Genomic DNA, 17,074 nt, shown 5'->3' on the forward strand with positions numbered 1-17,074 from the left:
TCAAACAACAAAAGCGCAGTAGAAGAAAACAAAAACATTTGTGCTAGAAAAAAAAGAACATAAACAAATGTGGCTCCATCTCACCTTCTTTGTGGGTCCGGCCATAAGACTTCATCCACATCACATGTTGTCTTGAGCTCGGCAGCGTGGAAAGTATGGCCTGGAGTGCCGTATCCAGGCCCGGCATGACCCCTGATTGATGTCTCCACAAGCCTCCTCTATTGCCTGTAGAAGGGGTATGCGTAGGTGGGGCTGGTGATCATGCACCTTCCAAACGCCATGCAGATAATAACTCTTCAATAGGATTCAAGAACAGAGAGTATGGGGAATATTGAGTGAGATGAAAAGTGGGTGACCTGTGAATCAATTGCGGACCACAGCAGACCGGTGGACACTAACATTGTCCCAGATGATAACGTACCTGGGCTGTTCTGGCCCCTGGTCATTAGGGATTAGTCTGTTATGGAGGGTGTACAGAAATGTGATAATGTGTGCAGTGTTGTATGTTATCTGCCATTATGTGGTCCTGCAGTTCTCTGAGTCTGATGCAGTTATTTGCAATGACCATATTTACAATGTGGGTCTCCTGCTCTGGCGTGAACAGTCAACCTCTTCCACCAGATTCTGGAGTTCTGTAAAAGCATTTGAACGGTTTTAGTGATAGATCCTTCTCATTATGAAAGTACAGTACATATTACTCTACCAGTAAGATTAGGGGACTTACAATTACTTAATGGTTCTCATTTCGAAATATCCGGATGATACCTGCAACAGTACAGCGGCTCAGATTTGGTTGAACCCGCTGCCCAGCCTCCGTCATGCTCATCCCATGATTGACAACATGGTCAACCACAGTCGCTCTGATTTCATCAGTTATTGTGTTCCTGACTCCCTGTGCACCAACAGCCAGTATACAAAAGAAGGTGAGGGGAGGGATGGAAAGACGAAAGCTGAAGGGGAAAGAGAGAGGAGGAGGGCACTCTGAATCCTGAAGGAGAACATCATTCAAACACATTGCTGGTCTTAGATAAAAAGGTGTTATCTTGAACCTAAAAGGGTTCTCCAGCTGTCCCCATAAGAACCCCTTTTGATTTCAGGTACAACCATCTGTGGAAAGGGTTCTAGATGGAACTCAAAAGGGTTCTACTTGAAACCAAAAGGGTTCTACCTGGAACCCAACAAGGGTTCTTCAAAGGGTTCTCTTATGGGGACAGCCGAAGAACCCTTTTAGGTTCTAGATAACACCTTTTTATCTAAGACCAGCAATGTGTTTGTGTGATGTTCTCCTTCAGGATTCAGAGTGCCCTCCTCCTCTCTATTTCCCCTTCAGCTTTCGTCTTTCCATCCCTCCCCTCTCCCTCCCTCCATCCTTCCTACTTCCCTCCATCCCTCTAGTCTGAGAGTGGGAGAGATCAGCTCAGCAGTAAACCCATTTACCAGTCTGCCCTGTCCACTGTCAGTTATAGAGTGCTAATCCTTTCCCTCTTTTTTTTATAAGGCAAAAAAAAACACGATTATCTTTCCATAAGCATCTGTTGGTGTTGGAAAGTTTCTTCTAGGCTTCATTGAGTTGGAACTTGCCAGGCTGCGAATAAAGCACATACTGCCCTGCGGCTGTGTTAAATATAGACGCACAGTATGAATAAAGCAGATACTGCCCTGCGGCTGTGTTAAATATAGACGCACAGTATGAATAAAGCACATACTGCCCTGCGGCTGTGTTAAATATAGACGCACAGTATGAATAAAGCAGATACTGCCCTGCGGCTGTGTTAAATATAGACACACAGTATGAATAAAGCAGATACTGCCCTGCGGCTGTGTTAAATATAGACACACAGTATGAATAAAGCAGATACTGCCCTGCGGCTGTGTTAAATATAGACACACAGTATGAATAAAGCAGATACTGCCCTGCGGCTGTGTTAAATATAGCCGCACAGTATGAATAAAGCAGATACTGCCTTGCGGCTGTGTTAAATATAGACGCACAGTATGAATAAAGCAGATACTGCCCTGCGGCTGTGTTAAATATAGAAACACAGTATGAATAAAGCAGATACTGCCCTGCGGCTGTGTTAAATATAGAAACACAGTATGAATAAAGCAGATACTGCCCTGCGGCTGTGTTAAATATAGAAACACAGTATGAATAAAGCAGATACTGCCCTGCGGCTGTGTTAAATATAGAAACACAGTATGAATAAAGCAGATACTGCCCTGCGGCTGTGTTAAATATAGACACACAGTGACAAGAATGCATCTGAGAGGAATAGTCTCAGAATGGAGGGGAGGGAGCAGCTGGGTGTCTGGTGGACAGAGAGGTATACTTTTCTGAGGACTATCATATTTGAACTGGATTTGACTGATACGTGTATGTGATCGACTATCGAAGTGGTTTGAGAGATGTTGATGACATACATCAACATCTCTCAAACACCTAGTCGGTCATCCAAGGCGTTCTACCACCACTGTAATTGAATGAAGCTGCAGAGTATGCATTTGGCTATGGACCACTTCTAAGATTGAATAGTTTCAGTAACTGCTTGTTTAAATTCTGTTTGTTTAAATTTGGTTCTCATTCTGTTTGATATGATCGCTGCTCGCGGGTGTCAGTAATAGAATCTGATCTTAGTTGGGGGGGCAATCGACTTAATATACCCCCACCAGGGAGGTGTGAAGTGCTTTTGACACAAGACATTGCTATTCATATATACACAGTTACAAACTCTTCTAGCCAGTAATGGAGACCATGCTGTCACTCACTTAACACTTTGGCTTCCATGTTGAGTTCTCACAGGACATGGCCTCAGAGGCGAGGATGGTGTTTGATGCAGTAACCTTGAGATTTTATTGAAAATATAACTGAAAATAATATTTAGTATTCCACAGAAACCCAAGTGTTTTGGTTGATTGTGCGTGGGGCATATTATTCAAAACTGACAGCAAAATTATACAGTTACAGTGCCTTCATAAAGTATTCACAACCCTTGACTTTTTCCATATTTTGTTGTGTTACAAAGTGGGATTAAAATGGATGTAATTGTCATGGTTAGTCAGCGATCTAAATAAAATACCCTTTAATGTCAAAGTAGAAGAAACATTCTAACATTTGTAAAAGATTGCTGAAAAATAAAACACTAATATATATTCAACAGATCAGTATTCAACCCCCTGAGTCAATACATGTTAGAATGACCTTTGGCAGTGATTACAACTGTGAGTCTTTCTGGAAATTTCTCTAAGAGCTTTCCAAACTTGGATTGTGCAACATTATTCTTTAAGAAAATCCTTCAAATTGGTTGTTGATCATTGCTAGACAACCATTTTCAGGGCTTTCCATAGGAACATGCACTGTCTTCTTGGGAAGCAACTCCAGTGTAGATTTGGCCTTGTGTTTTAGGTTATTGTCCATCTGAAAGGTGAATTCATCTCCCAGTGTCTGGTGAAAAGCAAACTGAGCCAGGTTTTCCTCTACGATTTTGCCTGTGATTAGCGGCATTCCATAATTTTTTATATTGAAAAACTCCCAATTCCTTCATTTTTACAAGCATACTAATAACATGATGCAGTCACCACTTTGCTTGAGAATATGGAGAGTGATACTCAGTAATGTGTTTTATTGGATTTGCCCCAAACATAACACCTTGTATTCAGGACAAAAAGTGAATTGCTTTGCCTCATTTTTTGCAGTACCGGTATTACATTAGTGCCTGTTGGAAACAGGATGCATGTTTTGGGATATATATACTTCCTCATTTTCACTCTGTCATTTAGGTTAGTATTGTGAAGTAATAACTACAATGTTGTTGATCCATCCTCAGGTTTCTCCTATCACAGCCATATAACTCTCTAACTGTTTTAAAATCCCCATTGACCTCATGGTGAAATCCCTGAGCGGATTCCTTCCTCTCCGGCAACTGAGTTAGGAAGGACACCTGTATCTTCGTAGTGATTTGGTGTATTGATACATCATCAGAAGTGTAATTAATAATTTAACCATGCTCAAAATTATATGCAATGTCTGCTTTTTTAAATTTTTACCCATCTACCAATTGGTGTCCTTCTTCGTGAGGCCTTTGAAAACCTCCCCGGTCTTTGTGGTTGACTGAGGGACCTTATAGATGATTGTATGTGTGGGGTACAGATGTAGTCATCCAAAAATCATGTTAAACACTATTATTGCACACACAGTCCATGCAACTTATTATGTGACTTGTTAAGCACATTTTTACTCCTGAACTTATTCAAGCTTCCCATAACAAAGGGGTTGAATACTTATTGACTCAAGACATTTCAGCTTTTCATATTTTATTAATTAACCACAATTTTGAAAAACATAATTACGCTTTTGTAACGGCTGTTGGAAGGAGAGGACCAAGGTGCAGCGTGGTACGTGTCCATATTTATTAAATTAACACTGAAATAACAAAGATAACGACCGAAACAGTTCTGGCTGGTACAGACACACAACAGAAAACAACTACCCACAAACACAGGTGGGAACAGGGTACCTAAGTATGGTTCTCAATCAGAGACAACGATAGACAGCTGCCTCTGATTGAGAACCACACCCAGCCAAACACATAGAAAAGGACAACATAGAACAAAACATAGAATGCCCACCCCAACTCACGCCCTGATCAAACCAAAATAGAGACATATAAAAGGAACTACGGTTAGGGCGTGACAGCTTTGACATTATGGGGTATTGTTTGTAGGCCAGTGGCAAAAATCTCAATTTAATCTATTTTAAATTCAAGCTGTAACACAACTAAATGTGGAAAAAGTGAAGGGGTGTGAATACTTTCTGAAGGCACTGTAAAGAAAATTATATTTTAAAATCGACAGCAACAACCATACTGTACCATCAAAGAACAAGTAATAATATATAGTATTTTTATTTTATGTTTATTGACACCGGCAGGGAATGGGGGTCACAATTGTACAGTGCCCTTTGGGCAATTAGAGTTAAGTGCCTTGCTCAAGGGCACAGCAACATATGTGTAACCTTGTCGGCTCCGGTATTCGAACCAGCAGCTTTCGAAAATAACCTCGAGGCTACCTGCCACCCCCTATATAATCACTTTTATTTCAGTCAGTAACATAAAGTTACTATTGTCAGAATGTCAGATTTAATGTCAGATTGTTGTTACACAAAGCTTACCCTGCACATACATATCAAAGTGCAATTAGAAGGCATATTGTTCACTCATTGAAATGATATAATATTCTAATATAGTGAGTGACATAGCCCCAGGGTAACGCTAGACACTTTGATGCATGAGAAAATTAGCATTTCTTTATTTTGTGTATTTTGTCTGGTAGACCAGTCAGTGAATGGAACTGAAGACAGTTGATTTTGTGGAGCCTCTGAATACAGGCAATCGTGGAGGTGGAGGGATATAGGCAACACCTTTGAAGGCTAGGCCTTTTATGGAACATTCAGCTGGTTGATGAAGACATTAATTTCATCACCAGTCAGTGGTTTTTAATCTAAGAGCTGCAGAAGTCACCCCTCTCCCTCTTCGTTGTCATGATCAATAATTACAAGGCGGTTTCATTACTCTATTGACACAACTGTACTGATTGATCGTAGATTGGATCAAAATTACTGATGGAAAGAATAAAACAAACAGTCCTCTACAATGAATGAGTCTCCAGTCTACTTCCATGTTTGTTAGAAAGGAATAGATTTACAGAGCAATAAACATCACCCTTTGGTATTCTCAAATGTCATTCCAATTGGTTATTTTCTGTATCCTTGTTGGATTCAATCACGTTTTTATCAGTAATCGTTAGAAAGTTTAGTCCATGAACCAAGCATTACTTGTGCAAAACCTCAGTGCTGCTTACATGCACATTTTGAGTAGTTCTCGGTCATGTTAATTAGGGGGGAAATGTTTTTGAAAAAAAGTGAATCTGGGATATTTTTTGTCCACAAAAAAAGTCTACACTGTGCCTTAATGAACGCCACCCTGTTCTATATTTTCCAGGCAGAGCAGGACAACGGCCACCCCCTGCCTGCATTTGCTAACCTCCACATTGAGGTTCTGGATGAGAACAACCAGTCACCATTCTTCCTGGAGGCCACATACCAGGGCTTCATCATGGAGTCAGCACCAGTGGGTACCACAGTGTTCACCGACGCCAGCCTCACCACCCCTCTGGGGATCAACGTTCTGGACAACGACATTGAGGTGGTAAGACCTCATAGCTGACCAGTCTCTTCATCAATTCATTCATTTGTTTATTCATTCATTCACCTGTTCCTTCTTTATTTCATTCATGCCTTCATTTGTTCATTATTTCATTCATTTATACACAATCTTTTTTTTTTTAAATGAGAGAGTTTGCGATCACGTTGAGGTCGAGAGCAAAGAGGTCGAGAGCAGATCTTTTTACAGTGCATACTGTAGATTCAAGTGTTTGTCTAGTCATCAAATCAAATGTATTTATATAGCCATTCTTACATCAGCTGATATCTCAAAGTTCTGTACAGAAACCCAGCCTAAAACCCCAAACAGCAAGCAATGCAGGTGTAGAAGCACGGTGGCTAGGAAAAACTCCCTACATAGGCCAAAACCTAGGAAGAAACCTAGAGAGGAACCAGGCTATGAGGGGTGGCCAGTCCTCTTCTGGCTGTGCAAGGTGGAGATTATAACAGAACATGGCCAAGATGTGCAAATGTTCATAAATGACCAGCATGGTCAAATAATAATAATCACAGTAGTTGTCGAGGGTGCAACAGGTCAGCACTTCAGGAGTAAATGTCAGTTGGCTTTTCATAGCCAATCATTGAGAGTATCTCTACCGCTCCTTCTGTCTCTAGAGAGTTGAAAACAGCAGGTCTGGGACAGGTAGCACGTCCGGTGAACAGGTCAGTGTTCCATAGCCGCAGGCAGAACAGTTGAAACTGGAGCAGCAGCACGGCCAGGTGGACTGGGGACAGCAAGGAGTCATCATGCCAGGTAGTCCTGAGGCATGGTCCTAGGGCTCAGGTCATCCGAGAGAGAGAAAGAAAGAAAGAGAGAAAGAGATGATTAGAGAGAGCATACTTAAATTCACACAGGACATCGGATAAGACAGGAGAAATACTCCAGATATAACAGACTGACGCTAGCCCCCCGACACACAAACTACTGCAGCATAAATACTGGAGGTTGAGACAGGAGGGGTCAGGAGACACTGTGGCCCCATCCAATGATACCCCCAGGCAGGGCCAAACAGGCAGGATATAACCCCTAGTCTAGATGCAGTTCCATGATCCAAGTATGTCAGCTGCAAATAAGGTGTTTGCTCTTTCAAGATGATACTATAGGAATTAATCAGCAACAAAACATGCATGGCTTTTTAGTTTTGAAGCCATTTTATCACCATCTCTCATTTGAGAAGGTTATTCAATCACATCATTTGTTTTGTCTCTTATTTTTTAGCTCATCCCTGGTGATCAGCCTGCAGGTTTTAGCTGATGCATTAGTGCTGCATGATTACTAGTGTGTAGTTCTCTTTCTCTGTTTTTCTACTGATCCGCCTCTTTTTAAACTATCCAATTCTCATATTTGCATGATTTCTGCTTCACTAGTTTGTTTTATTGATTGTTTTTTCCATTTTTTTGCCAGCTTGGTTAGTCTTTCAAGTGATCTATTTTTCTCTAACCTGAGAAGCTTGTAGTAATGTACGAAAAGGTTCCCCACAGTACATGGCTGTGTTTATTACATTGTAGAGCTGGGCAATATGGACAGAAATCCATATTGTGATAAATTGCATGAATTGATGCGATAATGATGAATAGAACGATGTGTTTATAACATTAATGTGCACCAGTTTGGTTATGATCCTTTCAACGACTACTAGTTTGATGGTTATAGTCATCAATTGTCCCATTATCAATCACCTATATTAACGAACTTATTTCATTTCAAATTTCACATTTCTCTAGTATAGGCTACTTATCAAAATTTGTATTTGTATTTACTATGGATCGCCATTAGCTGCTGCCAAGGCAACAGTTACTCTTCCTGGGGTCCGGCAAAATTAAGGACATTTTTGAAACATTACAATACATTCATAACAGATTTCGCAACACACTAAGTGGGTGCCCTCAGGCCCTTACTCCACTACAACATATCTACAGCACAACATCCATGTGTGCGTGTGAGTATAGTGCCTATGTTATCGTGTGTGTGTGTATGCATGTGTCATGTGCCTATGTCTGTGTTGCTTCAAAGTCCCTGCTTTTCCATAAGGTGTATTTTTATCTGTTTTTTAAATCTAATTCTACTGCTTGCATCAGTTACCTGATGTAGAATAGAGTTCCATGTAGTCATGGCTGCCAATAATGAACGATATCAGCAAAATGCCTGCAATAGGTGATCAGTACGGTCAGTGTTGATAATGTTCGGTTTATTGTCCCAGCTCTAGTACATTGATAACACAGAGAATTGAGGCTAGCTCTGTTGTATAGTTGTTATTAGTACAATATATACTGTATGTACATACACTACCAGTCATACGTTTGGACACACCTACTCATTCCAGGGTTTTTACATTGTAGAATAATAGTGAAGACATCAAAACTATGAAATAATACATGGAATCATGTAGTAACCAAAAAAGTGTTAAACAAATCAAAATACATTTTATATTTGAGAATGTTCAAAGTAGCCACACTTTGCCTTGATGACAGCTTTGCACACTCTTGGCATTCTCTCAACCAGCTTAATGAGGTAGTCACCTGGAATGCATTTCAATTTACAGGTGTGCCTTAAGTTAATTTGTTGAATTTCTTTCCTTCTTAATGCGTTTGAGCCAATCAGTAGTGTTGTGACAAGGTAGGGGTTGGTATACAGAAGATAGCCCTATTTGGTAAAATACCAAGTCCATATTATGACAAGAACAGCTCAAATAAGCAAAGAGAAACAACAGTCCATAATTACTTTCAGACATGAAGGTCAGTCAATCCAGAAAATGTCAAGAACTTTTAAAGTTTCTTCAAGTGCAGTCGCAAAAATCATCAAGCGCTATGATGAAACTGGCTCTCATGAGGACCGCCACAGGAAAGGAAGACCCAGAGTCACCTCTGCTGCAGAGTATGAGTTCATTAGAGTTAACTGCACCTCAGATTGCAGCCCAAAGAAATGCTTTACAGAGTTCAAGTAACAGACACATCTCAACATCAACTGTTCAGAGGAGACTGCGTGAATCAGGCCTTCATGGTCGAATTGCTGCAAAGAAACCACTACTAGAGGACACCAATAAGAAGAAGAGACTTGCTTGGGCCAAGAAACATGAGCAATGGACATTAGACCGGAGGGAATCTGTCCTTTTGGTCTGATGAGTTCAAATTCAAGTTCAAATGTCCGATTTATTTAGAATTCAAGGCACACTTGACCAGCATGGCTACCACAGATTCTGCAGCCATCCCGTCTGGTTTGCGCTTAGTGAGACTATCATTGTTTTTCAACAGAACAATAACCCAACACACCTCCAGGCTGTGTAAGGGCTATTTGACCAAAAAGGAGAGTGATGTGCAGCATCTGATTACCTGGCCTCCACAATCACCCAACCTCAACCCATTTGAGATGGTTTGGGATGAGTTGGACTGCAGAGTGAAGGAAAAGCAGCCAACAAGTGCTCAGCATATGTGGGAACTCCTTCAAGACTGTTGAAAAAGCGTTCCAGGGGAAGCTGGTTGAGAGAATGCCAAGAGTGTGCAATGTTGTCATCAAGGCAAAGGCTGTCTACTTTGAAGAATCCAAAATATATTTGTTTAACACTTTTTTGTTACACATTATTCCATATGTGTTATTTCATAGTTTTGATGTCTTCACTATTATTCTACAATGTAGAAAATAGTAAAAAAAATTATGAAAAACCCTTGAATGAGAAGGTGTGTCCAAACTTTTGACCGGTACTGTATATACTCCAGATATATGGCTCTGGTTGTGAACATTCTGGGTTTAGTGGTCCCTACAATCATTGGAGTTGTTTCTCACATGCCCATCTGGAGTAGGCCCGTGTGACTTGGATTATTTTGGGGAAACCCCATGCTGATGGAAGCTGTGTCATCTCCTACTGAGCGGGGGCGATGGGAGGGGAGACCTGTACTAACACAGAGCCGTTTGTTAAGTGTCTGGGGTGATTATTATTCAAATCACTTTTATTTGCAGCAGTTGAATTCATTTGAATATAGTTGAATATATTTATGTCTCGCTCTGTCCGGCGTAACTTTGATATCCACTGAAAGCAGCGTCAACAATATCCACAGTGCTGAGGAATGCATATTAGTAATGAAGGCAGTCAAGTCTGTCTGTCACCAGTCTGGTATTAAAAGGACTGGCTGCTTCTCAAATGGAAAGCTATTCACACTAGAGTGCACTACTTTTGACCAGGGACCACAGGGATTCCCATTGGGCTCTGGTCAAATGTAGTGCACAATATATAGTGCTATTTCAGACATATACATTGTGTTATTGCAGGGGTGGGCGGAGGTTGAGGCGGGACTCTTCATTTCTAGTCTGTGTTCATACATGTACTGTGTTGCTCTGTGTGTGAAGAACACGACCGTGACACAAGGACTACAAAGCCCTGCAGAACTTCAAATGGATTAGGTAGAGATATGGGGTTTAACATTGTCAAACACGTTTGGATTGGCACAACAGACCCCGCAACACAGCTATACAGATACTGTGGACAGATGGGGCATTGAAAAGAAAAAATCCTTAGTATACGTTGTCATGCATTCAGCAAATAAGATAAAGATATCAACAACAGTGTCATGGTAACACTATGCTATGGACATAGAGCTGCATAATCATTGTATATTTACATTGTCACTCAACACAACCATGGACAAACAGTTTATTCATATTTCATGTACTTATTTGATAGTCCAAAGTATTTTTTTCCAACGGTTGTGTGTGTTTATCATGTGTTTCCTTCTTCCCTGAAACTTTGATTTGAAACTGACTGACGAGGTTTCATCACCTTGCTTTTATCAATCCAAATCCAGTCAGTCAGTTGTTTGTGGACTTGTGTCATTTCTTTTCCTTCCCTTGAAGACGAAAGATCCCATGCTGCAGATATCCTTGGACAACTACAACACAATCTTCACAGTGACACCTTCAGGGATTACTCGCTACCTGACACTGCTGAAGCCCGTGGACCGTGAAGAGCAGCACAGCTATACATTCACAGTAAGGCTGGCTCTAGTTGACACCACCCCCCCTCTCTCATCTCTCCTTTCTCTTTTCTCTCTCTCTGCTCTCTCTCATTCTCTCAATTAAATTCAAGGGCTTCATTGGCAACATATGTTAACATTGCCAAAGCAAGTGAACTAGATAATAAACAAAAGTGAAATAAACAATAACAAATAACAGTAAACACTACACTCACAAAAGTTCCAAAAGAATGAAGAAATTACAAATGTCATTATATGTGCAGATAGTTAATGTACAAAACGGAAAATAAATAAACATAAATAAGGGTTGTATTTACAATGGTGTTTGTTCTTCACTGGTTGCCCTTTTCTTGTGGAAGGTCCCACATCTGGCTGCTTATTGTCTTCTCATGATTTGTTTGGGTCTAATTGTGTTGCTGTCCTGGGGCTCTGTGGAGTCTGTGTGTGTGTGTGTGAACAGAGCCCCGGGACCAGCTTGCTTAGGGGACTCTTCTCTAGGTTCCTCTTTATGTAGGTGATGGCTTTGTTGTGGGTTTGGGAATCGCTTCCTTTTAGGTGGTTGTAGAATTTAACAGCTCTTTTCTGGATTTTGATAATTAGCCGGTATCGGCCTAATTCTGCTCTGCATGCATTATTTGGTGTTTTACGTTGTACATGGAGGATATTTTTGCAGAATTCTGCATGCAGAGTCTCAATTTGGTGTTTGTCCCATTTTGTGAATTCTTGGTTGGTGAGCGGACGCCAGACCTCACAACCATAAAGGGCAATGGGTTCTATAACTGATTCAAGTATTTTTAGCCAGATCCTAATTGGTATGTCAAATTTTATGTTCCTTTTGATGGTGTTGAAGGCCCTTCTAGCCTTGTCTCTCAGATCGTTCACAGCTTTGTGGAAGTTATCTGTGGTGCTGATGTTTAGGCCAAGGTATGTATAGTTTGTGTGCTCTAGGGCAACGGTGTCTAGATGGAATTTCTATTTGTGGTCCTGGCGAATGGACCTTTTTTGGAACACCGTTATTTTGGTCAACTGAGATTTATTGTCAGGGCCCAGGTCTGACAGAATCTGTGCAGAAGATCTAGGTGCTGCTGTAGGCCCTCCTTGGTTGGTGACAGAAGCACCAGATCATCAGCAAACAGTAGACATTTGACTTTAGATTCTAGTAGGGTGAGGCCGGGTGCTGCAGACTGTTCTAGTGCCCTCGCCAAGTGCTGCAGACTGTTCTAGTGCCCTCGCCAATTCGTTGATATATACATTGAAGAGGGTGGGGCTTAAGCTGCCTCCCTGTCTCACGCCCCGGCCCTGTGGGAAGAAATGTGTGTTTACCAATTTTCACCGCACACTTGTTGTTTGTGTACATGGATTTCATACTGTCGTATGTTTTTTCCCCAACACCACTTTCCATCAATTTGTATAGAGAGCCTCATGCCAAATTGAGTCAAAGGCTTTTTTGAAATCAACAAAGCATGAGAAGACTTTGCCTTTGTTTTGTTTGTTGTCAATTAGGGTGTGCAGGGTGAATACGTGGTCTGTTGTACAATAATTTGGTAAAAAGACAATTTGACATTTGCTCAGTACATTGTTTACAATTAGAAAATGTACGAGTCTGCTGTTAATGCAGAGGATTTTCCCAAGGCTGCTGTTGACGCATATCCCACGGTAGTTATTGAGGTCAAATTTGTCTCGACTTTTGTGGATTGGTTCCAAATATTGGAGAAGATGCCAGAGATAAGGATGATGTTACAGAGTTTAATTTCTCTAGGGTATGTGGGACGGTAGCGTTCCACCTCGTCAACAGCCAGTGAAACTGCAGGGCGCCAAATTCAAAACAGAAATCCCATAATTTTAATTCCTCAAACATACAAGTATTTTACACCATTTTAAAGATACACTTGTTGTAAATCCAGCCAAAGTGTCCGATTTCAAAAAGGTTTTACGACGAGAGCACACCAAACGATTATGTTAGGTATGAGCCAAGTCACAAAAAAAGACAGCCATTTTCCAGCCAAAGAGAGGATTAACAAAAAGCAGAAATAGAGAAAATTAATCACTAACCTTTGATCTTCATCAGATGACACTTATAGGACTTCATGTTACACAATACATGTATGTTTTGTTCGGTAAAGTTCATATTTATATCCAAAAATCTGAGTTTAGTTTGGACGCTACTGTCTCACTTGGCAAAAAACCTGAGAAAATGCAGAGCGCCAAATTCTAATTAATTAATATAGAAATTACTATAAAAATCGAACTTTCATTAAATCACACACGAATGATACCAAATTAAAGCTACACTGGTTGTGAATCCAGCCAACATGTCAGAATTCAAATAGGCTTTTCGGCGAAAGCAAACGATGCTATTATCTGAGGATAGCACCATTGTAAACAAAGAGAGATAAGCATATTTCAACCCTGCAGGCACGACAAGAAACGCAAAAATAGAAGTATAATTTATGCCTTACCTTTGACGAGCTTCTGTTGTTGGCACTCCAATATGTCCCCTAAACATCACAAATGGTCCTTTTGTTCGATTAATTCCGTCGATATATATCCAAAATGACCATTTATTTGGCGCGTTTGATCCAGAAAAACACCAACTTGCTCAAACGTGGCTACAAAATATCTCAAAGGTTACCTGTAAACTTTGCCAAAAAATTTCAAACTACTTTTGTAATACAACTTTAGGTATTTTTAATGTTAATAATCGATAAAATTGAAGACGGGATGATCTGTGTTCAATACAGGATTAAAACCAACTATAGCTAGCTTTCTGGTCTCACGCCCCTAACAAACAGGACACCTTGAGTGACTCTCCTTCAAGATGGTCGTACTTCTTCATTACACAAAGGAATAACCTCAACCAATTTCTCAAGACTGTTGACATCCAGTGGAAGCGGTAGGAACTGCAAACAGGTCCCTTAGAAATCTGGTTTCCCAATAAAATCTCATTGAAAAGAGAGTGACCTCAAAAAAAGAAAATCTGAATGGTTTGTCCTCGGGGTTTCGCCTGCTAAATAAGTTCTGTTATACTCACAGACATGATTCAAACAGTTTTAGAAACTTCAGAGTGTTTTCCATCCAAATATACTAATAATTTGCATATCTTATCTTCTGGGGATGAGTAGATGGCAATTTAATTTGGGCATGCTTTTCATCCAAAATTCCACATGCTGCCCCCTACCCTAGAGAAGTTAAGTATAGCCAATTGGAATTTGTTGTCTGTATATCTTATAATTTCATTGAGGATACCATCAACACCACGGGCCTTTTGGGGTTTGTTACGTACGCCTCTTGGCGTAGGGAACGCAACACCCTGCTACAACTCAACGTGACGTGAAAAAGGTATTTGATCGTAGGGGTGGGGGAAGGACGACAGAGGCAGAGAAAATTACAGTTTACAGGAAATGTATTTCCTTAACACGGTAATGTGGGGAAAAGGGGCTGGACGGAACCAAAGAAAGTCAAAGAGCCCCCTCTCCTACCTTACCTACCCACAACTTACCTAATCTTAACACCTCCTGGCACGTTAACCAAAATACAGGGGGTGGTCTGCCCAGGTCTTACCTAGTGTGCATAGACATTGTAAATACTACGCGTTACATATGTCCGCAGGCCTCTTGCCTAAACACTCCCAAGGTGCGTTCCCCTTCCCTCCCGGGAACAAATAAAACAGAATAATTACTAACTTAAAGGGAACAATTTCAATAATCAAAAACACTAAGTCCTATTGGCATACACCTACCTCAGGAGTAGCGGCTACAAAATACGTTCAACAAAAACTTTCATGGACTAAAAACCAACACAGGACATCAAAGAAGCTCTCCCCTCCTGATACAGGAACACTGGCTTTTATCCAGCTGTAGAAGGAGTTGGTAATTGAAGACAGCTGTTTCCCCTGACGAGAGGGAGGGTTCAGAGCTCCGATCATCGTGGGGGCCAACCAATCAGCTGCTTGAGGAATCCAGGATTCCATTTCCTGAAATACACACACAAACCCACAACACAGAAACTGGGGAACGGAACGGAACGCGGAACGGAACGGAACTCCCACCCCCAAACCTGCAAACTCCCAGTTTGCAATAACAAAAACCAACACGCATCCCCAGTTACTAAACCCGTGATAGAGCATCGGACCTCACGTTCGCCGAACCCTTCACATAGTGAATCTGTATATTGTATCCCTGTACAATCAGAGCCCATCACTTATGGCGGCGGTTCTGATTGTAGATTTGCCTAAGAAACACCAAAGGATTATGGTCTGTGAAGACCAGTACAGGCAAGGCACTGGAGCCCACATATATACCTCAAAAAAACTGTAAGGCTAGCAATAAAGCCAGCGTCTCTTGTTCAATGGTGGAGTACCTTGACTGACACGAGTTGAACTTACGGGAGAAGAAACTGACGGGCCGATCCACTCCCTCTTCATCTTGCTGCAAGAGAACCGCACCCACCCCCACTATACTAGCGTCTACCTCCAACTTAAAAGGTTGGGGGCGGCAAGCACTGGGGCACTACAAAGCAGCGCCTTGGCGGACTCAAAAGCATAGTACCTTCCTGGGACCACTTAAATGGTACTTTGGGACTGAGCAGAGATGTAAGGGGAGCTACTACCGTTGAAAAATTCTTACAGAACGTACGATAGTACCCCACCATCCCCAGGAATCTGGGGAACTGGCAGCGAGTCGTGGGTGCAGGAAAAGCAACAATTGCTTCCACTTTGCCAGTTATTGGGCGCACTTATTTTGTCCTGTATTTCATTCAAGGTAATTGTAAAATCCAGAGGGTAGTCTTTAATAGTTGATTCTAAGATTTGATAGTCTTTAATAGTGGATAGTTGATCTTTATCTTTCCCTCTCTCTCCCTCTTATCTCTCTCCCCCCCTCTCTCTCTTTCTTTCTCTCCCTCTATCTCCCTGTCTTTTCCTTTCCCTCTCTCTCTCTCTCTCTCTCTCTTTCTCCTTCTATTTCTCTCTCTCCCTCTTTCCCTCTCCCCCCCCACCATCACGTTAGCCCCTGTCACACAACAGAGCACATCAGTAATTGGAATCCACAGTCACACTTGTCCCCTGATACCATATTCTAGAATGGCAGTAGCTCCACTAGTACTGTACCATTAAACATAGACACCATTACAGTATATCAGCAAGGATTTCTAGTGGGTAGTTTTCCAATGTTCTTGAAATCCCTCGACAGTTTGTTCATCCTCAATGTCCTGTTTGTTACATTTCTGTCACATTGTATCCTTGGCGAACGGCATGCTGGGTTTTGTTGTTGTATTGTTGTATAATGCTGGAGTGCATTACACTGTCATTCCCTTTACGGCCATTGGGATAGAACAACCGTGTTTGTCGACAAAAATGATCTGTTGTTGCTCATACAAAAGTCTTACGCTTTTCTCCGTCCAGCTAGCCATTAGCACAGGGCCTGTACTTCATTTAGTGTGTGTGTGTGTGTACATGACTCACCATGTGTGTGTGTGTGTGTGTACATGACTCACCATGTGTGTGTGTGTGTGTGTGTACATGACTCACCATGTGTGTGTGTGTGTGTGTGTGTGTACATGACTCACCATGTGTGTATTTATATGTGTTTCTACGGTGTGTCTGCAGCAATTTGTAAGTAAAACGTGAGAAGGGTTTGTGGTTTTGATTGTCGAGATTAGACAAAGCAATCAGTGTAAAAGCACTTATTGAAAAATGTAATTGTGGCAAAAGATAGATGGTGAATCCTAAATGTAATGTGATGCAGTAGCCTCTCTCATTAGGTATGTTTGCATTCCCCTGAGCCAGCACCTACAAAATTTAAATGATGAAACCATGAATCACCAACTACTGAGCTTTCATTCAACAGTAATACTCTCTGCTGCTGGCTAGTGCACTGTGTCCAGCTGTAAGAC

The 17,074-nt window shown here is 41.3% G+C and overlaps 1 protein-coding gene across 3 annotated transcripts in view; it reads left to right on the forward strand.

Moving 5' to 3' along the window:
• LOC129827384 (protocadherin-15-like) overlaps positions 1 to 17,074 on the forward strand; it is a 315,230-nt gene that overhangs the window by 150,510 nt on the left and 147,646 nt on the right. For 2 of the 3 annotated variants that reach the window (XM_055888368.1, XM_055888212.1), the window contains exons 12-13: positions 5,997 to 6,203; positions 11,064 to 11,198. In XM_055888368.1, the coding sequence (XP_055744343.1) occupies positions 5,997 to 6,203; positions 11,064 to 11,198 (342 nt within the window). The remainder of the gene's footprint in view (positions 1 to 5,996; positions 6,204 to 11,063; positions 11,199 to 17,074) is intronic. The other variant, XM_055888298.1, reaches the window with a different exon arrangement.

The sequence above is a fragment of the Salvelinus fontinalis genome, chromosome 1 (genome assembly GCF_029448725.1).
Source record: "Salvelinus fontinalis isolate EN_2023a chromosome 1, ASM2944872v1, whole genome shotgun sequence".
Taxonomy (NCBI): Eukaryota; Metazoa; Chordata; class Actinopteri; order Salmoniformes; family Salmonidae; genus Salvelinus; species Salvelinus fontinalis.